This window comes from Gallinula chloropus (genome assembly GCF_964237585.1).
Source record: "Gallinula chloropus genome assembly, chromosome: 6".
Classification (NCBI taxonomy): Eukaryota; Metazoa; Chordata; class Aves; order Gruiformes; family Rallidae; genus Gallinula; species Gallinula chloropus.
Window position 1 is genome coordinate 4934436 of NC_140091.1, and position 25194 is coordinate 4959629.

Genomic DNA, 25194 nt, shown 5'->3' on the forward strand with positions numbered 1-25194 from the left:
AAGGTTCGCTTCCGTGCTGTTGTATCTGACTTCCCAAGGTTTTAATTGCCAAGGGCTGTATCTGGAGCCAGCTGGCTGCAAAGAGATGCAGATCTCAAGGAAGAGAAGGGCTCTTTATTTTTTTTTTTTTTTTTATCTAGTAACTCGTGTTTTCCTGCAGGAGATAGAGCTTTGTATACTTCCCACACACACCCCCAAAAAAAGTGCATTATCATTTCTAGGTACAGGTGCACTCAGCTTTTCTAGGTACTGTTAAAGCTCCTGCTGCTCCTGTACAAGCAGCAGGGGACAGCAACTAAGGTGTCCAAACCATACCTCGATTTTAGAGTTTTCCTCCTTGGAGCAGTAGTGTGTGCTTTATCCAAAGGGAAAATACAGCCAGCAGTTCAACTTGCAAACCCTTGGCCCATGTGCCGAGGGATTCCTGTGTCCCTGCATATGCTGGTGCACAGTGATGGTGGGATCAGACCCACCGGTGTGTGGCCTGGGAACACACTGGACAATCCCAATTTTTCTGTTAAACTTACTTGTCCAATATCTCAAAAAGAAGGAGGAAAACCAAAAGAAAAGCACCAGCTTTAAAAAAAAAAAAGTAATAATAATAATAAAGCACAGGGTATTTGGCATGCTGGTTGTATAAATCTCAGCATTAGCTACCTGTGAATCATCCACAGCACGTTAATTGGTACCCCTCGGTAGATGAGATTTGGCATCAGGTCTGCATGTAATTACAAGCCACACACAGAAGGACACAGGCAGCTAATGAACTCCTGCCAAACTCCAGCTCCGCTTCTGCGGCTTTTGAAGTTCGCTGGTCTTTCAGCATTTTGTATAGTAAGCACTGAAAGGCATCAAATCACTCCTTTGACAGCCTTCAGAAAGGGTCGGTTTGTTGAATAACCGAGTCTCTCCAAACTCCCATCTGAGAACTAGAGCATCTATAGGCGCCTTTCTCAACGGAGCAGTAAATAGGCTGGAAATAGAGGATACCCCCTACGAGCCGCTGAGCTCCTGCCTCGCTGACTGGAGCCAGTGGGCTCTGGTTGCCATGATGGGCTGCAAGAAAAGAAACTATTTCCATTTAAAACCCCTTCAGAACAGCCCCACCGATAGTACAGGCTTTTTTCCCAAGCATCAAAGGGCTTAAAATGGAGGATGACCAGAGAGGGTTGCAACGCATTGCATAGGCCTGTAGTTGCATCAGTGTTAGAAGGGAGGTGGTAAAAGGGTTTTTGGAAGTTTTCTGCCCTGTTGGGAAGGCAGGTTTTCTTGTCATACTGTATTTGGAGGGTCACGATGCTTTTTTTGAGGCTCTTTTTTTGTCACTGGGCTCAGATTTGAGCCCAAGCCCTTTTCCTCCTCTTTTCTTGTCTGGGGTGACAAAAGGAGTTGTTGTGAGATAAAAACAATTTCTATGAAAACCTCTGATTTTTTTTTTTTTTTTTTCAGGCAAACATACCAGTCAGGTTTTGTGGAAGTACCATGGTGAAGAGTAATAATGATAATGCAACTTGGCACAAAGCCCTTCCCCAAAAAAACAAAAACAAAAAAATAAAATGGGAGGGGGGCAGGGAACAGAAGAGCCTTTGTCAAAATTAACTGCAATAAAGAAAAAGGGACTGCCATTCCCTTGGGCTTCTTTAACCTTTTTTTTTTCCCCAATTTATTCACACTTTCCTGACAGCAGGGCACAGCATTGTTACAGAGGGATTGGAAAGGGAAATTGGGAGTTATCCGTTTTTGGCTTTAAAGAACACAGTACATGTTGTGTCCCTCGAGTCGGTGTGAATAGCAGCTTGGCTGTTGCCTGTGCTGTTTGGATCCAGCCCGGTTTATACTGGTCCCCTAAGGAAATGGGGCTATGAAATGTCACCTGGCCACAAAACGCAGCCATCGCAGCGAGGTCCAGGCTGTGCGTGGGAAAGGGGGTGTCATGACACAGGGTGTGACGAGGTGGATGTGTTCGCAGTGGCTGGCCCAGCATTTGTAGGAGAGGGTAGTAAAATTTTAGGTGTTGATGTGATACCACCACGTTAGGTGGGTTTGCAGTTTTTTAGGGGGATAAAAAATGCCTAGAGGCCTGAAATGATGTGTAGCATGGAACCAGGCTGCCCCCCTATTTTAATTAGAATCAGGATTTAATTTTTTAAAATATTTTTCTGGGTACCAGTGTGATCTCAGCTATATCATATATTATCATACATTAGGGTGCAGCTCCTCATGCATTAACTGTGGTCAAAAATACAGAGGAGGGAGAAAAGAACTAACCTTACACCTCTTTAACCCCTTGGGGAACAAGCAAAGCCTTACTCAGCTCTGCTCTGGGGACCACTGAGATTAAGCCCCCATCGCTTCAAGGGCCTTGGGGTCATTTCCACTAATGCTTAGGGCTTTTTTTTTTCACCCCACCTTTCTTTCAGCACTGTGTCACTGTGTACCATGCCTTATAGCCTGGAAACTCTACCAAATCTCGACTACCGAGCGGGAAAAGTTTCATTTCCAGTTAATCAAGGGAGTTGTGTAATATCATTTTCTCCTGGGGAACTTCCAGGAAAAAAGAAAGGAGGAGAAGGGAAGGGGGGGGGACGAGAGGGGGGTATTATATACAGCAAGTATATTAAGAGGAAATAAATTATGAATTAAAAGTGATTAGTGAACTTTTAAGGAAGAGGTCAGAAGTGCCTTTTGGACTACAAACTTTTTAAGCTTTCAGTGCTTGTATTTGGTTACAGAGTTATAACCCGGCCTTATTTGTGCAGGTGGCTGCTGCTTCAAATCCGAAGAAGGATTTTGCATTCACAATAGGTACATTGACAGAACTGGGTCAGAAAGCTACTCGCAGCAGGCTTCAGTGCTGCAGACACAGGCTTTGCCTCCTTCTATACTGAGGCAGTTGCTCCCAAAAAACGTGCGTAATTACAAGTGCAGCACCTTGCTGGGATGCTCTGGGAATGGGGAAAGGAAGCTTGGGAAGTTCAGATGATTTTTTTTTTTTTTAAGGAACTTGATGTTGGCCAGATGTACTGGCTTTTTTTTTTTTGCTTCAAAAGCTTTGCACCTCTATTTTAAAACAATTGAGAGAAATTTGACTTTGTTGTGTTAGCTGTGGTTCTATATTTCCACTCACTGGTTGGGGTTCACCATGGCTGTGCAAAGAGAAGGAGCTGGAGTTTATACTTGGTGGTGTTTGGGGGCACTAAGCTGAGATAAGGAGTCTCTGCTTGATATTTTATCCGTTAAAACAATGCCTGCAGCCCACAAAGCTTTCTTCTGGAATAGAGGGTGATGGAGTGGAGCAGATTTGTTGTTCTACGGCGAAATATCATGGCTCACCCAGCCAATGTGTGTCAGTGGGGTGGTGTGGATGAAGGGAGCAGCAGCTCTGCACACCCTCACGCTGGTTTGGAAGGCAGCTCCCAGTCTTTCCCCCAGAGACACGGGGTGGCTTGCCCCCATCCCGCAGTGTGAGCGTTGCTGGGGCTGGGCAGTGGTCCGAGCCCTTCCTCGAAGGCAGAGCCCGGAGGAGCCGCGGTGAGGCAGGGCTCGTTCCAAACCCGCTGACCGGCAGAGTAAACCGTGTTCGCTTCGTTTGTAATTGAAAACATAATAGTAGCCACAGCGTGTTTTTCACACGATCCCTTTGCCCTTGGTATTGCAGAGTTCACAGGCACTTTTATGATTTTCTTCTTCGTTTTTTTTCCCCCACTCTCTTTTCAAGCTAGGTCAGCCTAGGTCAGGCTTGTCATATCTCCAAGACCTTCCAAAACACTTGGATGGGGAGAGGTGACCTCGAAAGATGCCGCCGCTTTGGGGTTTTCACAGCATATCACGTTTTATTCCTTGCTGTAGACAATGTAAAATGATGGCTTTGTTTCCCTTGTCTTTGACTGGAGCTGGCTCTGGATTCCTGTTGATAATGTCTTCTGTGTTCACCACGTCCAACTTTGGCTGGTTGACCAATCTCACTTCAATCTGTTTTACCCGACAAATGCAGAATTTCATATGCATCTAGGTATTGTGGCTTGGAAAAGACCTTTTGTTCTTATTAATGCATTTTTTTTAGATATTAAAAATATACGTGTGCTTTTATATAAAGCTTTTTTAATACATCAACTCATGCCAAACTCCCAGGAAGAACAATTTAACGCGCTCCTTAGAATTCCCATCTTCTCTTTCTTCCTTTGCATGTGGTGGGTGTTTACCTCTGGAAATAAGCAGCAGGTACTCTCTAAAAGCAGTATTTCTCCTAGCAAAAGCAATGGTAGCATTCCTGTTCACGTGGAGGCCTCAGCCTGGGGCTGGCACGTTGTGCTCCAGCTGTGTGAAGAAGTGTTTTCACTGAGGTTTCGTGTCTGAAGGAATTTGCAGCACATGAGAATAATTGGACATTTGGTTTAAAGCATCTTGATCAATAATATTTTCCCAGCATGGTTGGGTCAGTAAGTGTGCTGTAGGTTGCACTGGACCATATTTGCTGCAAAGGATGGATATGTGTCTGGATGATGGGTTTAGGCAGTTGGCAGATACCTGTCATTCCTGCCACTGCTACTGGTTCCTTTTAGAGGCACTTCTCAAACACCTCCACAGCCTGGGGTCATCACTGTTACAGCATTGTCCATACAGAAAATTCATATTCTCTGCATTCTTCTTGTTTGCTGTGGCACGAGAAGGTGTTTGGCCTGGTGTTCCTGAATAACCGGTTCTTATTAAAAAATAAACAACAAAACCAACCCAAGAAGGAAGAACCCAGAGAATATCACCATCTGGGTCAAAATGAAAAAGAACCTCTGTCTGCCTGCTAGGATGTCTCTTGGACTCTGCAGCATCTGGTGGACCTAAAAACGGTGAGGCTGACATTGATGTTCCCATGATTTGGCTGAGAGATAATAAAGGGGATTGAAATGCCAGTCTTTATAAGGAGCGTACCAGATAGATCAACATAGGTAGGTGCCGAGGTTAATGAGAGTGACATGGGAGAACCTACAGCAAGTAGAAAATTAACTAATATCTTGGTTTTTTGTGGAAATCCACCCCTTGTGGCATGGGGCCTTTCCAAACAAGTCAAATCGGAGAAATTCAATACATCCTGATCCTTATTTACAGGTTCTGTGGTACTCTAAAGCAGGTACCTGTTCTACAGTAAAGTCTAGGGTTTGTTTGCTTGTTTAGAGAACTGTCTTTCCTTGAGTGTCTCTGTAGCTAAGAGCAGTGGGACTGCAGTAGGGTTGAATGAGAACCTGTTTTGCCAACACAGATATTAGATGTGTTTCCAAAATACAGGCAGATGCACAGAGCAGTCTTCTGGACTGTTGGAACCAAGCTGAAGAATAATTAAGAGTGAGCAGGTAATAAAATACAGACTTGAAGGTACTCTGTATTTCTGATGTTAGCTTAGCTGTCTCTTGGGAATATATGGACGTCGAGTATCCAGATTCAGTCCAAAAACACTGGGAAGGAGGCACATCACTGACACTTTAAAGACCTTTGCAAATCCCAACACAGTGGCCCAATCCAGACTGCAGTGGGATTCTTTTTGGGCTACTGCTGGGCTATGGATCAGGTCCCTTTGGATTATTTTTTTGGTTGACCAAGTTCCTGTCCCTCCTTCCCCCACCTGTCTTGCTTTGATTTTGTTGTTGTTGTTGTGCCTGATTGCGATTGTCAGCATATGCATGATATGATGGGAACATGGAAATACTTCTTGTTATAGAACTTAATCTATTTATAAGGTCAACTGGCTTCAGGAGTTTTTCACTCTTGCAGCAGCTGCTGAGGCTGGTCTGCAGTGCTGCAATTCTCAAAAATTCGGGAAGCCTACTGGTTACCCAGCCTTTAAAGCCCAAATAAAAGCCTACCAGAGGCTAATCTAGTTGTTAGGCATTTCTAAAATATGTACAAATGTTGTAAACTAAATAAGGTTTGTGTGTACCCAAGATCAGTTTCTAAGTACTTCAGACAGAAAGCCCATGGCTTGTAGGTACCCAAATATTTACAGAGTGTGTCTTGAATGAGGAATTAGATAGCCCACTTGGTCCTGCCAAATTATTTTGTGATCTTTTTCACTTATTAAGATAGACATCTAATCAACTGAAATCTTAAAGACCCTCCCAGGGCCTGGACACTGGCAGCCAAACACATGGCAGAGTCCTTGTTTGGCATTATCATTGCTTTGTTGAGATAGCCCGTAATATCACATTGACCTGCAGGGTTGAAAGAAGGAGGATTTAGTGAAAGAAACCCCAACCTCTATCAAAACCAAACTGAAAACCCAAGGTGGTGTTTAATTTAGTTGAAAGGTGAGGGTTGGGCTGGGAAGATGAGGGTGGGTCAGTGCAGAAAAGCCTCTTCCCCTCCCATTCCCTCCACAGGTTTTCCAATGGGTGGCCAACAAAAGCTTATCCCCTCTTTTAATTCCCTCCTCCCTTAAATCCTCCAAGCAGCAACTCCTCAAAGACTCTGAGATTCAAAGCACTGTACCCAGCACAGAGCCCTTTTTCCTTCTGCCTTTGATTTTATGCACATTTCAAGCTAGTTGGGGAATACATGGGGGTTCTGTGAGGGTTTAGTGATGGATTTTAGCTTTCATCTGCCAGCTTTCCCAAGATTATTGCCTCTTAATTGCCTCTTAATAAAGGTGCTGACCAAGGAAAGGAATAATTTTTTCCCCTTGGTGCTAGATTTCCAAACTTGGCTGGCTTCATTACACAGGATGACAAATTTAAGCCCTGCACTGAGGTATCTTAGTGTAGGACACCAGTGGTTAGTGGTCACCTCATCATTTGGGCTTCCTCCCTACAAAAGCAACATCACTTTTCAGCCTCCAACGCTGCATCCTGCAGTGTCTTGCACAATTCATTAGTGTCCATACCTGTTCTGTGTTGCTCAAAGCAGAGCTGAGCCCCTTTTGGATGGAACAGGAGCAGTCCCTGACAGCTTTCTGTTCACATTCGTGTGTTGGAGCCATTTGATTAGTAGTTTACTATAGGTAATAGCATGTGGTTGGGATTGCAACGAATCCTCTTTATATAAGGAAAAAACCCCTTTCCTTCAACCTTGGGAAGGATGTTACAATTCAGAAGGTAATCTTGGCTCTGGTTACCTTTTTTGCATGGGAATGGGCAAATCCCTTTGTCCTGTACTTTAGTTTCCTCTGAGATGGGGATAACAGTGCTCCTCTGGTTACCCAGTCTTACCCTTAGGGTATGAGTCACAGGCTACCCTTGTCTTAGCAGGGAGACACCAGTATTAAGGAGGATGCAAGTCCCTTCTGCGGTGTTACCAAAGGTTTTGCAGTAGGTCTGTGTATGTAGGTACATTGTAGCCACAGATGGAGGGGCTGAGGAGGACCATTCTCTAGAGATGAGTAGCCATCCCAAAATCTGTGTATTTGTTTTGCCTGCCTCATACATGTATCACTCACTTCACTGTAGGATGCTATTTGTTACAGTTTTCTTATGTCTACCTCTTGTATCCTCAACAGTTCTGTAGGGTGGGGAGGGATGGGAAGTGGTGGAGGTTGAAATCCTCTTACCTTTATGCGGTTCCACTGTTGAATTTGTGAATGTGGATCACTGCAGCCAGGGATGCATAATCTGAATTTCCTATGAATACTCTGAATTGGGGAGGTAGACTGGGACAGAAGGGAGGAGGCCAGATGTACCATGAAGATGGTACAACCCTAGGCTCCTTGCCTCCTACTTCCAAGGGTGTTTGAGCTGTAGCCTAACTTCTGGATGCTCACCTTTGCCTCTGGCTGATCTTCCAGTGTGAATAATGTCTCTGTTGTGTTTTGCTGAGGGATCTCAAAAGCATTCCTCTCTGCCTTTAACTTACTGTCTTCTTCCAGACTTTCCCCTGTACTGCTTTTCTGTAAAACCCATTCTCTAGTTGCCTTCTGGCACTGCTGCAGGCTTCTCTGTGCTGGAGCCCCTTTGTCATAAAATATGTGGGTGGTGACCTAGTCACTTAGACAACCCATCCTCCAAGAAATAACCTCGTGGAAGAAGAATTATCTTGAACACAATTTACTTTTTGGGATGGGCTGGGGTCTTCTCCTCCTTGGGTTGAAAGAGCAGCCTCTCACTCGGCCCTCAAAATCAAGGGTGTGTTATGTCTTCTAAATCATATCCGTTCAGCTATGGAGAGTATGTTTATGTTCCTCATCTGTGGTGTTTTGGGTTTTTTTTATATATATAAAAAAAAGAGGAGGAAGGAGGGGGAAAAAGGGAATCTGAGGTTACTGTTTTGCTGGAAAAATGTCAAGACTTGATTGGCAATATCCCACTAAACCGCAAGTTTGTAGGAGAGAAAACAAAACCATTGGATTTTCTAAACTATTCCTATGCATGCTTTAAGAAAATATATACCATATAGGTCAGTTATGCTCCTATTATAGCTGTGGCAAGCGTACATATAATTGAAACGAGGAAATACTACCCCATGCTGTTCAATGAACGAAGGGAAAACAAATCTTTATTATTCCTGGGTTCACATAATATATAGGAGCGCTATTGTCTTTTTTTTCTTTCTTTCTTTCTTTTTTTCCCTTCTCTTTTTTTAAAGCCAGTTTTAGCTTTCAGATGTATTTTATTGTCTGTGGGAACATGTGTTTTACAGACCTGTCATGTGAAAGCTATTAACAAGAGGAACTGGAGAAATAACAATAAGCCACGTAACTGTGGCATGTCTACTCCCCGAGTTCAACTGTTACGCCGCTGCTTCAAGTGCATGTGAAATTGGATCGTGCCAAGCGACATTAGCTCTTCTCCTGCAATTTTTCATTGGGAAACTAAGGATTTTTTAAGTGGCCTATTAATATCAGATTGCTGGCATCAGAGGCGTGCTTTGGGGCCAAGCTGGCGGGGCATCAAAACAGTTAAATAGTGGAATGAAGATCAACTGGATTCACACGAGATGTCCGATTTTATTTACCAAATCTGAGCTGGGCAGGCGGTTCTGAAACCTTTCCTTGCTGATTCACACGTGTGGTGGAAACCATCCTGCTCTGCCAAGTGCCGCGGGGCCCCGCGCTTGCAATTAGCCTGTTTCTAGAGGGTTGGGTTTTTTTAGAGAGGATCTAAAAGGGGTCTAGAGCAGTCACCCTGCTTGCTCTTGGGTACCTGAGAGGTTTCAGGTCTCTGTGTGTGTGGTTGCTTACAAATGATGGAGATTTTCCTTTTTCTTAAGTCTAACAACCCCCTAATAATCCTGGATTAGGCAAACCTGTTAACATACAGCAGAAGGAGCCAAAATGGATTGCACAAAGTGAAGTACAGAAAGTGGTTCATGTGGAGATGGGAAGCATAATTTTGATGCCACCTTCTAACAACCTGGATGGTACCCTTGCTAATCACATCTAGTCAATTGTGGTCACTACAAGTGTACCATGGACAAACTTAGGTCAAACCCAACAGCACTTTGTTTTTTATTTATTATTTTTTATTAATTATAGAAGAAAAAAAAACAACCTTCTGATGTCTTAGACTTCTAGCTGTGTAAACAAACTCACAGATACTTAGGCAAGTTAGTGGTTCTCAAATATTCCCTAGTGCTTTCTGTAGGGTCTGGGCATGAGACCTGCTGTCTTGGCCCAAGGACAGCTCCAACTGCTGAGCATTTGTTTTCCCCTTACCTGGGTTTCGCTCTGCAAGTGGGAGGAGGGTTTACTGTACCTTATGGCTTGGGATTTACTCTGAACATGAGTTTCAGGGAATCTGGGGCTTGTTTTAGAAGGGATGTACCGCTCCTCTTGGTGACACACTTAATAGCAAAGATGGATGGGGATGCGCTGCTCAGGATAACATCGTGGCTGGGAAATACCTCGGGGCTCTCCTTCCATCTTTGAGGCAATGCTGTACTTCTCTGAAAGGCTTAGAAGAATGTGGAGTTACAGATGTGCAGCAACTTTGAGGTGTCCCTTCCATAGCATGTGTCCAACCCTATCACCCCATGTTTTTGAGGAGATCTCTTCCATGCCTGGTGTTTAGCCAAGCTGTGCAGATGCAGGCCTGCTGCGTGGAGGGTTCACAAGCAACATTTAAGAACTGATTCTGTGTGGCTTTAATGTGATAGAAGGTGAACAGGCTCTGATGGGAGTTCAGCAGCATTCATGGATGGGCTGCTTGAGTGTGTGTTCAGCTTCCCCTCACATGGATGGGCTAAGGATGGGTGTCCCGCAGCTGCTCAAAGCACATAGCCTTCCAGCATTAGTAGGTACAAACACACATGTAGCCTGTAAATACAGAGAGAAGGGAGCCAAAGAAGGCTTTGAAGGCAGAAAAGTGATGGTGATGGAGTGTAGCTGGGCTGACCAGGTAGGAGAAGCAGTGCTGATACTTGATCCTGCCGTGTTTGTTTGCACAGCTCTGGGCTGCCCTGCCATGGGGCGCTCTGCAGAGCATTGGGCCCTCCCCAGAGAGAAGGGCCAGATTCGTTTTCATGGCTTTTTGCAGAGGGATTGCTGTAGGGGTCCATTGCTGTAAGTTAATATTTGCAATGCAGAAGGCTTAACTGAAACCAGGCAGCGCAGACATCTGATAACCATAACAGAGGAGATGCTTTTTCCCTGCAAGAGCGACTTGGAAAAACAAATCCCAATGCTATTCCCTTTGGAAAGATAGCAATATGGAAAGAAAAGCATCAGGAATGGTGCTGTGTGGTTTACAAGGGCTTTTCTAGTTGGGTCTGTCTTTTTTTTTTTTTTTTTTGGCAAGCAGCTTGTGTTTGCCTGTCTTGCTGATGGGTTTGGGTTTTGTCTCCCTTTCTTTCTAGCTGGGTTGCCGTTCCTCATCATTGAAACGAGCACAATCCAGCCCTACCAGCGGGGCTTCTACTGCGATGATGACAGCATCCGGTACCCGCTGAAGTCGATGGAGACTATTAATGACGCAGTGCTGTGTGCTGCGGGCATCCTCATTGCCATCCTTGCTGTAAGTACCACCTCTGAAACCTCCTCTCCTGTCCCTTGGGCCATCCCTGATGGCTTTTTGGCTGGTGGCACCAACATGGAGTAAGCATCTGGGGTTTAATGAGGTCTTACTGGTGAGTCCATGCCATCTACTGAGATGCACATAGGTTCCACGGGAGCACAGAGTAGTAAACATTTGCAAATGAAAGCTTGTAATGGGAGGAATGAGATTACTCTTGAAGCCAGTAAACAGGCCCAAAGCTGTTTGGGCAAGTCAGTGAGCTCCGCAAGAGCTTTTTCACCCTCCGGTAGGAGTTCAGAGTAGAACCAAAAAGACTTGAGTGTCAGTAAGGACTTGGCATGGTTTGTCCCTATTCAAATAGCTCTTGGTATTTGCCTATTTTATAAGTTAAAAAAAAAGAAAGTCTTCTCAGTTAACCAGTGCCTGGAAAAGTCTCAGAGGTTAGCGTTAGCTTTTTAAGAGACTGTATATCGCAGTCATATTAAAAAGACAATTAAAACCTTCCGTGGGGAGCTTATTCCCAGAGTCCTCACTGTAAAAGGTAGTTAATGCACCACCTTCCTTCCCGCTGCTGCCTCAGTTCTCTCTTTCCTGCCAGGTTTCCTAGGGGTGTGCTAGGAAGCGATCACATGGCAAGAGCTTTATATGTCAGCCAAAAGGCTGAATTCAGCCCGTGGAGCTGAGTTTCCTCACACCAGCACGGTGCTGGGGCAGAAGGCAAGAGCTGTCTCCTGATTATTGGTTAAATGTTTCTGGCTGAAGATGAAATTCCCCTAAGAAAAGTACCTACGTTTTCCTTCTCACCTGCTGCCAGCAGAGCTCAGGTGCTTTCCCAGAGGTGCCACCTTCTTCCTGGTCCTTCAGCTGGGGAGGGATGGAGATGGAGAGGTCAGGAGCACTTGTTTCATCTTTCCTTGTAGGAGCAATGTCACGGGCAATAAGTATTTTGGCATGGCACGGTGCCTGCTTTAGTAATACCCATTCCCTGCCTTGCTGCTTCATGCCGTGAATATCTCCATCGTTTCCTGATCTCTCCATCGTTTCCTGACCACATACACTCACTTAGCAAACTAGGTCCCCAAAACTGCCTTGCTCTTACGTTCCCTCCTCAAAAGAAGCCCAAAAGGTGCCAGAACCCCCAGTTCTATAAACACAGCAGAATTTTACCCTGCAGGTGAATTACCCCTGAGTGTGGAAAAGCCATAAAAACAAAATGAAAAAGCCTCTCATTTTCACATTACTGCCGGTGCTATCGGCGTGCAGGCTCCACACAGAGTGTGCTTCTGACCAGTAATGAGGCAGTGGCAAATACAGGAGTTGGAACAGAAACTGGAAACATAATCAGCTGCCTATGCAATCCATCAGCTTTCTACCACGAAATAGCAGGTCAATTAAAAGAGAAAGAAAATCCCCAAAGAATTAGATGTTTCTGCCCTGGGTTTGCTGTGCCCACAACAAATGTAACTTAATAAGGTAAATGCAAAAGCTGGGTTATTTGCTGTTGAGTGATACAAACAGCTAACGAGGAACTGAAGCAGCAGATTTCTTTGCCATGGCAGCATGCATGGAAAATTCAAGTCAGCTTGACCTCTTTTTTTTTCTTCTCCTTCGGATGTAACCCAGATACCAGCATTACTGTAGCATAATAGGAATTCCTTCCAAATCCACAGAGCACTGACTCCGCTCCTTTCGCTCACAGCCTTTGCCTTCAGAAGGCAGGACAGTGATTATGAGGACTTCCAGGGACCTGGAGTTTTGGATGGCGTGGCCAAAATTTCATGCCCTTGCTTTACGTGGCGGCATGGGCAGGCTAACCTGGTGTAGAAGGTCCAGGTTGTGTTTTAAATGGCTTGAGGACACCCAGAGTAAATGCAGAGGCAAAGGCTTTAGCTTCGGTCAGGATGTAAGAGGTTATGCATTTGGTTTTAATACCTATATATTTATTGACTTCAGGCAAATTCCCACACAGATGACCCTGGCTTGTGCACTCTGACTCTCCTGGCTGCTCTCCTTGCTTGGGAGACAGTTAATTTGATCATCTTGGGCACAGGAGTGTGTTGACAGTCCCTGGGATGGGGAGGGCAAGGTGGTGTTTTCCTCTTCCTGAGCCTCGAGCGGGTACTGCTGCTGAGCCACCCTGTGTCCCCATGCCTGAGAAGTCTGAAAGCCTGTGCAAAACACCTAGGAAAATTAATTTGCCAAACGATCTAAGTTACGTAGCCAGATTAGCTGATTGTTTTACAGCAGAAGGTCATACGCTTCAATGTGATTAGGCACAGAGAATGTTACACCAGAGACCTGAGTGATTAGAAAAAGCTCTAAAAGTAATTACAGGCTAATTGGATTGCTGGTGATACCTTATAAGAACAGTGATAAAATGGGCACAACAATCAAAAGTCTGCAAAAAGGTGTTCACAGACAGAAAAGTTTGATACTGGATTGTCTGTAGTGACCCTCTCTCTCAAATGTCTGTGACAGTCCCCTGGGAGCTGTGCCCATCACATAGGTCCAGCGTTTGTCCCATGCAGGTGGTTCGCCAGAAGCACAAGGCATAAGAAGAGTTTAATATCTTTTAAGACTTGCTTAGTTTTCAGGATGCCCTTTCAGTTTGTGCACATCTGTGTTGCGTTAGTTTTTCACCATCCTGCTTTATCTGGGACGGTGCTGCCAAAAAACCAAGTTTACCCCATTTCTGGCTTCTCATTAAGGTTGGGCCACAGCATTAACTGAGTGGGGTGGGTTCATGGCTGCCCAGCAGTGTGTTAGTGAAGGAACGAAGTCTCCAGTTTACAATCTGCTACATGTGTGCAATTACCCAGACCACCAGCGGTGAGAGAAAAATATTAATCCCCAGACTTTTGTTGGTCCCTGTTTAAAACAGTCACATGCCTTTCCCAGGCCAGGAGCCTCAGGTTTATGGGGATCTGTTTGTAGAGTTTAGAGAAATGGCATATCTGCCACTATCAGGTGTCATCCTTAATTAGTCTCATCTCCCCTCTGTGAAAGTTTGTGAGCCTTGGGGCTCCCCACCTTGTGAATTCAGGCTTTCAGGAGACTTCAGTGTGGTGGCCAGGAGCATCCATGTCCATCCAAGACACCCTGGAGTTGCCTCCTGCCAGAGGAGCAGGAAAGCCTCCAACGTCCCTCTGTGGTTCTCATACCAGTACATGTCCTGGCTGCTGGCTTGTCCTGGCAGGTCATCCCAAATGGAGATAAACCATGGTCCTTGGAGCCTGCGGGGATTAAAACGATACCAGAGCTGGTTAGCTGCAGCTCCCCAGAGAACCCCTGGCCACAACCAGATTGCAAAGAGTGAATCTGAGCGATCACATGTAAACCCCAGGTAACGGTGCAACCACCTGAGGTATTTCTGTGCATGGTTAGCAGAGAGCCATCATTTTTTATTATTCCAGTTGTATCTCTCTTTGATAAAGCCTCCTTAGCTGCAATTTCAGCTGCCATAGGTCAACCTTTTATTTCTCCAAGCCATGGTACGAGTGAGTTCAAACAATGATACAGCTTCATCTCTTCATAGTCTAATTGCCATGCTTTTCCAGTTTATTAGTTTCCAAAGGTTATGCCAAGCTTTTAAAAAAGGTAGGCAGGGGAGCCTCGTCTCCTGCGTGCTGCTGGCAGGCTGCCATGCCGGGAGGAATATTGCTGGCTGCTTCAGAAAGAGATTAACATGAAGGAATTTTTTTCTGACAGTTAATTCCACGTATCGTAGTCCTTGTGACTAGAGAGGGTCAGGGATGAGGGGGCAACTGGAAAAAAAACCCCAAAACCCACCTTAATTTATTACCCGAGTATAAAAGCATTTAAAGTAATGAATAAAATCCTAAAGCTGTAAATCTGGAGCTCAAAAGCTAGGTGTGTAATGTGACAGAGAGCAATTTAAGCCTTTGCCTCTTTGGAAGAGGTGAGACATTTGGACTTCATTTCACAGCCTGATTTACATTAACCCACCTTTTAGGAGCAGGGATTATGAGAAGTCAGGGCCTCTGCTCCCAGACTGTGATTTATGGTGGTATTGTCAAACACCAGCATCCCTGTCACAGGAAATATGTTATTTGCTGCCATGCAATGGCAAAACCCCTCAAAATGACCAGAAACACCAGAAATAGCTGGTGTTTATAGAGGCTTTGAGCAGCCTGAATTGGGTCTGGTGATGGCAAAGTTTGGGCCAGAATTGGGAAAGTTTCTGAGTCTGCATTTGTGGTGTTCAGAGAGGGTGATAAGCAGGTCATTCGTTTGTTTTTGTCTAAAATCAGTTTGGTAAGAGGGTAGTGGATCTGCTCTTGCTTTCCCAAATACACACTGATTTCTTTATCTGGTTTTTGTTTTGGTTTTTTTCCCTGCTGTGCTGGTATAGATCAGGGATGCTTTTGCACTTCTGTAAAGATACACCAACATGCTAACCCACAATCTAGCTGCTTTTTCCCCTTTCTTCTTGTTTATCAAATCCTAAACAACATTTTGAGCACTGCAGTCTCTAATGGAAAGGGGAAGAGAGAGGATGGAGAGGTGCTGGCTGACAGGCTCTGTTTCCTCTCTGGAAGCAGATTGCTGGTTCGAGATGCTCGGAGCACACCGAGCTCTCTCCGCCCTCCGTTTGCCACCCACCCCTGACCTCACACAACATCTTTCCTGCTCTCTAACCTCCCTGCTGCGTTTCACCCACAGATTATAACGGGAGAGCTGTACCGCATCCACTACCTGAAGGAGAAGTCACGATCTTTTATCCAGAACCCCTACGTGGCTGCTCTCTACAAGCAGGTGGGCTGCTTCGTTTTCGGCTGTGCCATCAGCCAGTCCTTCACAGACATTGCCAAAGTGTCCGTCGGGCGCTTGCGGCCGCATTTCCTGGAGGTTTGTGATTTGGATTTCTCCACCATCAACTGCGCGAAGGGAGTTTACATCCAAAACTACACATGCAGGGGAAGCGACAGCAAGGTCCAGGAAGCCAGGTGAGAACCTTGTGGTATCAAAGCCATGGGTCACTGCCACCGACATGGTCTTTCATTCTAAATATGTCTTAAGATTTTGCCTGCCAGGAATAGCTGATTCAAGTGCTGACTTCTCCATGGGGGCTGTAACTGTCTGCCGGCAACAGGCAGTTTCCCTCGGGAATTGCTGAATAGTATATCTTTCCCTTTCCCTTTACTCCTACACTATTGTTTCCCCAAGCAGTTGCTTAATGTGGGAATTCACGGTATGAGCTGAGCTCATGGTGAGCAGCTCGAGCTGCCTCATGCGAAGGAGCAGAGGGCTTCCCCTCCACGGAGGCTCCACACAGGCAGGGCTGCCAGCACCTCCCCCTCGAGCTCTATCGAATCCATCAGATGCCCAGTTCTGACATTTCCAAGGACCTGTTTCACATGCTGCAATTAAGCAACCGGAGAAGTTGCTTGCTGCTTATTTCTTTATGGTTTCCTGGTTATTTGAGGCGAGACGATGAGTTGTCAGGCTATCCTGGAAATAACTCCTGTCCCATGAGTAGACCAGGAAGGGACGAACAATGCGAGCATCCTGCCCATCCGTTCGCTTTCTGCCTCACAAGCCAGTGGGATGTATAAAAGGGGGTTTGTAACCCAAAAGATGGGGGTTCTGGGTTCCTCTGGTTTGGCCCCATCTTGGTAGCAGCAGGCAAGTCACCATGCTAGCTGTAAAACTGTAAAACCAAAGATTATAGTGTCTGGTTTCTTAGTACCTACTTTGTTTTGCAGGAAATCCTTCTTCTCCGGGCACGCATCCTTCTCCCTCTACACCATGCTGTATTTGGTGGTAAGTAACCTTAGCCTTGCTCGAGATTGACCTGATTTTATCCCCCGCTCCCCTTTCCTGAGGCATTTACCCGCATTCAGTAGGTATGTGGGTAAAGTATAAGTAACGACGTGATGAGCATCGGAAATAGGGGGGTCGGTTGAGAAAAGGAACAAGTTGGTGATAGAAAGATCGGTTCTCAGCCCCTGTGGTGGTGTTTGGGATGGAGACCCCTGGGGGATAGCTGAGCTGTGCAGCTTTGGGATGCAGCCAAGGCTGCAATTAAAACCAAATCCTACTAAACCTGTAGATGACTTGGGCAATTTTGTTCACCCAATGTGGTCTCCAATGTTTGGGGTGAGCTGAAATACTACACTGATGGAGAGGGAAGATGCGCCATTGCAGCTCTGTCATGGAGTGAGGGCTGGTTCCGAAATGTGCCGGCAGAGCAGGTGGAACAGCCTCTGCCTGTCCGGATCCGGATTAGAGGGCTGGGGCTTGTTTTTCTTTGTCAATGAGAAATGGCTCTACCCTTCCTGTGCTGGGGCTGGGGCCGGGGCAGCTGCCAAGGTGCTTCCTGCCGGGGCTGCGGGAGGCGCGCTGCCTGTGCCCTCTGAGGGGCTGGACCCGCACACAGCTTTTTGGGAGGATCTGGGTTGTGATTTGTGTTTCTTTGGTTTGGTTTGGAGCTTTAAATTATTAAGAAAGTAGCAGGAGAAAGTTTTCAGATTCCTCAAAGGATTTGTGTCCCCCATCTCTTGTAAGCTCAGGCTAACAGGCAAAGAAAGAGCATGACACTGATAAAAACATGAAATGTGAACTTTTATCTGTCCCTTTACCCTCTGAAAAGGTAAGTTGTCACAGCTCAGTCCTGCCTTTTCAGCCCTGGATCCCCCCCCTCCCTGTGAGCAATTTCTGTGATTTAATTACTGAGCTTTCCAAAGTGCTGGGGATGCTGTATTATCTCCCTATCCCCCTTTTTTTTTTTCCTTTCTTTTTCTTTCTTTTTTTTTTTTTTTACAATTCTTGGAGAACTTTAATGTCTTCAGTAAACACTCAGGCCGTTTCCTCCCAGCCGTGTTACAATGCGCAGCCTCCAGCGACGCTTTGCGGGAGGCTCAGCCTTCCGCTGCTGCCTTCACAAAACTTTCCAAGCTGTGTTTGGAAACCATCACTCGCACTGACACTTATTTATTTCCAAGGAGATCTTCTCAGCAGGTCAGCCCAGAGATGCTTTTGAGCCTGGCATCCGGAAATAGTGAGGACTGCCAGTCCTTAAGTTGTTGGTGGTTTCTCTCCAAATGCTCAGTAAGATTCAGGTCATCCTCCCAGGTGTTTTTTTTTAGGAGATGCTGTTCCCAAGCCTTTTTGGAAGCCAAGCCTGATGTTTTACCATTTGCACAGGTTTCTGCCCTGCAGCATCCTTCAGGGTAGGGGACAAGCTCGGGGCGCTGTGCCCAGTCAGGCAAGTGCTCACCCCCTCCCCATGTTTCCACCCCGCTGACTTCCACAGTGGCTGCCCAACGTTGTCAGGGCTTGACCCTGTTTCTGCAGGGCACTGCACAGATTATGTGGCTTTGCCAGTTTTTTTCTGGAAAATCCAGCAGTTACGGAGCAGGTGAGAAATAATGGGGAATGCCAGAGACCCCAAAACTGCAGCTTGCATGGAACATTCCCATGGGATGTATGGAAAACCTGCACAGCTCACTTTCTTCGCACCAATGTCTGGTGCTTGACTTTCTTTTAAACCTTGCAGCAGGCTTCAGAAACAGTGTTTAGTTCCTGCATCACACTTTGAAGCAGAAAGCTGCCTGTGATGTCTCTTCCCCATCCTCATATTGGAAGCACTGGGGCTATCAGCAGCCTCTGCCCTGTTCCCTGCCTGATCCGGGACAACAGGCTGCTCCACTTACCTCCCCCTCTGCAGAGGGTTTTTGACCCACAATCCCATAAGAATGGGGGTTTTTTTTGTCCCAAAACTGGGATAAGATTGGTAGCAGGCTCTATCTGACCAGCTGCTGTGTCTTAAGGCCAGGGAAGAATTACACCAAGTGTTTTGGACATAAATTGAAGGGGAAAAAGAGTAACTTGAGACAAGGCTGTGTGACATGGTGCATAGCAGAGGCGAGGAAATGATGATCTTAAGTCTTTTCCAACCTAAATAATTCTATGATTCTAACTTGTCTTGCAGCACCTTGGTCTCCATCATTCCAGCTTCCTGGCCACTGCCAGAGCCTCAATGAGAAGTCTCATGGAAAAAGGGAGGCAAAAAATCTGTCATGCTTGGGAGGCTGATAATAATCTAAAAGTTATAATAATCCAGAGGGATTTTGTTTAATATAAAATGAACCCCTCTGTCTCACCCAGCTCAATGAATGAGTAGAGTTTGGAAGCGTGGTTAGAAATCTGGCATCCACCATGCCAACACCTGCAGGAGGTGGGTTTGATGGATTTAATCATCAAATCATCTCAATCAAAACAAAACAGTTGATCTCCAGTTCCTGGGAAGTGAGGGCTGTGCTGTGGCAGGTTTTTGCCGGCACTTTGGGCACTGGGAGTTTGGCAGGAGCCTTTGCAGAGTGGGGATGTTTGTGGGGCTGCAGAGGCTTGGCTGATAAGCTGCATCCCGCATGCAGTGTCTACGTTCCCTATTGAACAATACCTCATATTTCAAGGATAAGTCACTTCCCGTCTTTCCTGGCATTCCCTGGCTTCACTGTTAGAGCCCGTTCTGAATTAGTATGTTCTTAACTTTGCCTCACCTGATGGAGACAGGTGCCAGAAAGCTTTACTTGTTCTATGAAAAGATGCCCAAATTCTCACGCATCCCTTGGCCTTTCCCTGCACTGGGGGACTGGATTTGCCCAGGTGTTTGGTGGGTGGTAGATGAGTGACCACAACTTCCCAGAGCCCTGTGGTGTATCCATCAAGGAGAAGCAATTTGGCTCCAGGTTCCTGGTAGACAGATGCAGATAGATGCCAAGTCCTGGAGGACTCTGGGGGAAAAGTCCCAGGGAAAGGCACTCGCAACATGGTACAATCTCCTGGGATGTAGTTCTAAACGCTGAGACTTCAGGGCTGAGTTTCTTGCAGCCTTCTTGTCACCAGGAATACCCAATTAATATCAGGCCTCTGTATAAAAAAAATTTCAAAGGGGAAATTACGCTTGGCTAATCTTCTTTGTCTTAATTTTCCTTGCTTTGTTACTCCTTGGCTGACTGAGCCCATACTGAATATTTATAGCAGGCTGAGGAAGGTATGGAACAGCTTATTCCATGCAACCCTCTGGACCTGTCCCACAGCTCTGGGCTTTTTTAGCTGGATGTGGGGAGTCTTTGCAGAGAGCCTTGGGGAGTTTTCACACCCCTGGAGCACATGGGACCATAATGCAGACTGATTTTTTTTTTAATGGTACAAAGTTGCCTGACACCAGAGGATGCAGAAGAAAGAAAACAATATTGGAAAAGCAATATTGGCTGATTCTGGATAAAAGAAGATTAAAACAGGGCAGTTTGAGTGTTTAACGTGCATTGGTGGGTGAGATTGAAGACTTCACATCAGAACAGAGTTTTGTGTGGTGTCACTTGTATGAAGAAATTAGGTACATTGCTGGGTTTGGGTATCTGGGTGAGCATGGGACTTTGCAGTGGGGCTTCTTGCTGAAGGGTGGAAAAGGTCCCAGTACTCTTGTTCTGCAGAGCGATGATGTACCTGTGTGCAAGAAAATCTGTGGTGGTTATGGACTTGGAGTCAAGTTTAGTGGTGATCTAAGTGAATAAGCTGGAATCACGTCAGAGACCAGAGCTGAGGTGTGAACTGCATGGCTGAGCTGACAGGGGTATTCCCCCTGGCATGGGAGGGTGCTGTACCCTCAGCAAAGGCAGGGAAAAGAAGGACAACACATCTCTCTGGCTCTGGGAGGTCTTTGCCTCTCCTGTCCTTGTCCCTTGGCCAACTTGGTGCTAAAAGCTGAATTCTGTAGTTCCCCTTCCTGTGGCTGGCTTTGCCCAGCCAGGGCAGCACATTACACCAGGCTGAGTTTGGGTTGGAGGGGTTTTGGCCCCGTGTTGCTTTGGGTACCACTCCATTTGCAGATGGGGCTGGAGATAGGGGTAACATCAGGCCAGACGGACATAAAGGCAGCTGTTTCCCAGCAGGAAACCTTCACTGTGACTAAGGGACGTGATTGATGTTCAGCCTTGCAGTGGGGAGAGCGTGAACAGGGTGGGATTTCTGGGTGACAGAAAAGCCCTGGGAGACTGGAGATGATGCTTTTAGCCCATGTTCCCTGCCAACTGCTCCTTGAGGGGTTTGCTTGGGGCTTGCGCGTGGCTGAGGGCTGTCCCCACCACCACTGTGGAAGTCCCCTGGCAAAGGAGCAGTGATGTGATATCCTTCAAGCCATCTGCTTTGTGGTAACTCAGCCTCTGCCAGGAGACAGTGGATGGGAGCTCCAAATAACTGCTGCTGTGTGTAATCTCATTTCATCCATGCTTGTTCCTGTTGATGCTCCTCCTGATTTTTGCTGCCCTGTGATGGTCTGTGGTAGACATAACCCCAGTTGTGGTCAGGTTCCTCCATCCCCTCCCAGGAAGGGCTCCATCCAGCCTCATGTTCCCATCCAAATCAGCTGTCCTTAGCAGGCAGCACTTCAGGTTTGTTCCCAGGCTACCAAAAAAAAACCACCCCAACTTTCAAAAGCAGGTTTTCAGACAAATATCCAGGAAATTCCCATTTTTTAGTTTTAGCACTAACTCACTTTATAGGGAAATTCTGATCCTTTCAGCCCCCATGCTCCCCTTTCACTTTTTGACCTTCACTTATTAATGACATTTTTCTTTCATAACTAGGGCAGAGACAGAGTTTGGAGCACCCTGAGGCTCACCTTTAAATGCTGGTGGGATCTCAGCACTCTGGTGTTCCAGTGTGGTCCACCTGTGGAGTGAGAAAAGTGCTGTTATCCTCTTGTTTTGGTTTGGTTTTTCCTTATGAATGGGAAAACAATCAACAACTTTTCCAAGAGTTTTATTGCGGCAGTAAAAGCAGCCCAGTCAAGATCCTCACCCTGATAAGTGAGGTTTTCTGTTACCTCCTCCAAGATGTGCAGGTGTGGGTGTGAGTTGGGTGCTGAGGACCTGGGTGGCCCCCAGTCCACCCTGTTTGGTGCCACGCTGCCTTTGCACGGCTCTTCCAGGGCTCGAGTGTGCAGATTCAACTTGCAGTTCAGGCCTGTGCTTTGGAAGGAGAGAGTCAGTGTACAAACATACCTATTTTTAAAGCATTTCAGTCCCCAAAAGTGCCTGTTTTATTGTCTTTTTGAGCTCTTAAGGTTTTTATTCCTAATTTTCAGTTGCTACTTTGCTTCCACGCCTGTAGATGCCCTGAGAAGTTCAAGCTCATGGAATGGGATGGTTTGGGGGAACGTCAAGGCTGTGCAAAAGGGTCAAATGCCAGATTATCCAGCACGTCATGTTTGACATGACAGAGCCTCAAGAATGAAGTAAGACATTAGGGTTTGAGTCTTGCTGGTAGAACCAAAGCTAGTAGTTTAGAAGATACAATGCTTGGAGCTAATTTTGCTCTGCAATGACCTATTTGAACCTAGGTTTTGCACTCACCTAAGTTGGGCTCTGAGCCTCTTGAACGTGGAAATAATCCTGAGCCTAAACTACAGCAATAGAAGTGTATTTCTGTGCTCTTTATAAATGCTACTCTCCACAAATGCTGCCTTTTCAAGGGCCATTGTCTCTACACTGAGAAGCTGTATTTAAATGTAGGGGGGGGGGGGGGGGGGGGCTGCTCTCCCTCTTCCCAGGAGTATCCTGCCTACACTGTTTGTGCTCAGTGCCAGATCACTGGGTCTGCGAGTACCATGGCAATGAAAATTCAGCCAGCCTGAGCACTGCAAACTGAAAATGCAGTTCCCTGCTAATGAACCGCGCAGATATTTGCTTGCAGGATGAAGTGCCTGCTGTTAAATCACTGCAAGTGACTCTGCAGGATGGGGTTGGGCTATTTTACAGCTCCAGCTTTCCGGCTCAGTGGTAGCTGCATTTCACCTGGAGGGAAAGCATGTCTTCATCCACACTCTTTGATTACATTGGGTGTGGGTTTTTTAGACCCTCCTGGGCAGAATATGCCTCCTAATTTTGATACCTTGATTATTGACTCCTCCATCTCCCAAGCATATGGAAAATGTCACCACAAACTAGAGAAGCAGCCCGGCAGTCTGTTCACTGGGCTATCCCAGTGTGGGGTTGCCATGGGAATTGAGGGGGCTGTAACTCGTCCCATAGCAACGTGGCACAGGTTTTCATGGTGTAGGGTGTGCACCGTGGTGCTGTGGCTCCGTTCCCCTGCTTGGTTGTAGATATATTCCCCAGAATAATAACGTGCATTAGCCATTGCTGAACTGTTTGGGTACTGCTCCTTTCCATGGTAATTGGCTTACAATTTGGGTAATTTGGAGCATCTGCTCCATTCAGATGATGTTTCGTTTCCTCTAAAAAGGCTTTTCCAAAAAGGGGTAAATATGTGTACACAACAGCCAAACATACTAAATTGGCCAAAATGATGCTTTCCCCTTATCAGCTTTCCAGTTAATTCTGCTTTTATAGGTGAATGATGTCATTAAGTTATTTGTGGTTTCAGGGAACCCAGGGAGAACTTCATTCTGTTTTATACCAAGGCAGTGTAAACCGCTCTGGGTGTGTAAAAGGCATTGTAAATGGGTATTAAACCTCTTCCCAGCTTTCTGACATCACATGCTGGGTCTGACTTCATTTGGGTACAGGCAGAGAACACCCACTGTAGCTGCGGGTGCCGAGCTGCAGGGCTCGAGCAGCATTTTTCCAGGTACTTTTACACTCCTCAAGCCATCAAGAGCCCCTGTGCTCCCCAGGCTTGCTGCAGCGTCCCTCCCTTCCCAGCCCCACTCCTCTGGGCAGCGGGTTGCTGTTTTCCTGTCCTCTCTTCCCGCCTGGCTTCCCGGTTCCCACAGGAACTGGCCCTGCCTTGACAGTTGAAATGGAAACAGGCCCCAGATAGTCACAGGGAGAGGGGGGCAAAGTCCCATTTGACGTCACATCAGGTTTATCTTCTTAGGTCGAGCCAGGACCTTGCTATTCCGTTGCTGGGTAGGAGTGACTTCCCGTGGCGTGTGGTGGGGCAGCTGTGCCCTGTATCCCTGCACACCCCAGGGCTTGGGCTGGGAATCGTGACAGCAGTGTTAGAGGGTTGTGTTTTGCATCCACAGTGGTGTGTCGGAAATCCCTTGGGCTGGCTCTGGAGGTGTGGCAGGCTGCACTCGTTCCTGCTCTTCCTCTGAGAGATGCTGTGGGTCCTGTGTGGCTGAAATCTGGGATCTTTGCTTCTGTTACGCACTAGATAGTGGTGGGGAGGGGTTTCCAGGGTGTTGTGTGTGACTTGATGGACTTGGAGGCTGAAGCAGGGCTGGGAGGTGAGCTGGGATTCAGGGAGCTCTGTGGTCCTGACCCAGGCTCACCATGGGGAGGACTGTCCCCACTCACCTCTGCCCACCTCTGTGGGTTAAAATCCCTTAAAGGCCATGTGTTTGCGAAGAACATCCTTCTTTGACACCTCCCCACTCCTAGAGTCACGGTGGAGCAGGTGCCCCACAGCGCTGTTGCTGCTGCGCGTGTGTGTTTTGGGCAGAGCTTCTTCTTTGCTGCCCTCAAAATTAATGCAACTTTTTGTTTTCCCCTCTTGCCCACAGTTTTATCTGCAGGCCAGATTCACGTGGAAAGGAGCCCGCCTGCTCCGTCCCCTCCTCCAGTTCACACTCATCATGATGGCGTTTTATACCGGCCTGTCCCGCGTGTCGGACCACAAGCATCACCCCACCGACGTGCTGGCGGGCTTTGCCCAGGGAGCCCTGGTGGCTTACTGCGTGGTGAGTATGGCACACCCTGCAAGGAACAGGGGTCATTGAATCCCAGAATGTGTTGGGTTGGAAAGCACCTTTAAAGGCTATCTATATTTAGTCCAACCCTCTGCAGAGACACCTTTAGATCAGATTGCTCAGAGCTTTGTGATGCTTGACCTTGAATATCCCCAGGGGTGGGGCCTCATGCCAGTGTCTCACCACCCTCAAAGTGAAAAGCTGCTTCCTAATCTAGTCTAAACCTCCTCTGCTCTAGTTTAAAGCCATTGCCCCTCGTCTTACTGCTATGTACCTTTACAAACAGTCCCTCCCCAGATTTCCTGTAGGTCCCTTAAGGTACTGGAAGAGGCTCTAAGGTCTCCCGAGAGCCTTCTCTTCTCCAGGTTGAACAAGCCCAACTCTCTCAGCCTGTCTTTGTAGGAGAGGTGCTCCAGACCACTGATCATCCTTGTGGCCTTCTATGGACTCACTCCATGAGGTCCATGTCCTGCTTATGTTGGAGCTCTGGAACTGTAGGGGCATCTCACCAGGGCAGAGTAGAGGAGGAGAATCACCTCTTGATCTGCTGGCTGCACTTCTTGTGATGCAGCCCAGGATGCC

The 25194-nt window shown here is 46.7% G+C and overlaps 1 protein-coding gene across 2 annotated transcripts in view; it reads left to right on the plus strand.

The window, feature by feature from the left end:
* The window catches only part of PLPP3 (phospholipid phosphatase 3), a 53175-nt gene that overhangs the window by 20632 nt on the left and 7349 nt on the right, over positions 1-25194 (plus strand). For both annotated transcript variants that reach the window (XM_084266478.1, XM_084266479.1), the window contains exons 3-6: positions 10771-10928; positions 15612-15895; positions 16655-16712; positions 24427-24603. In XM_084266478.1, coding sequence (XP_084122604.1) covers positions 10771-10928; positions 15612-15895; positions 16655-16712; positions 24427-24603 — 677 coding nt within the window. The remainder of the gene's footprint in view (positions 1-10770; positions 10929-15611; positions 15896-16654; positions 16713-24426; positions 24604-25194) is intronic.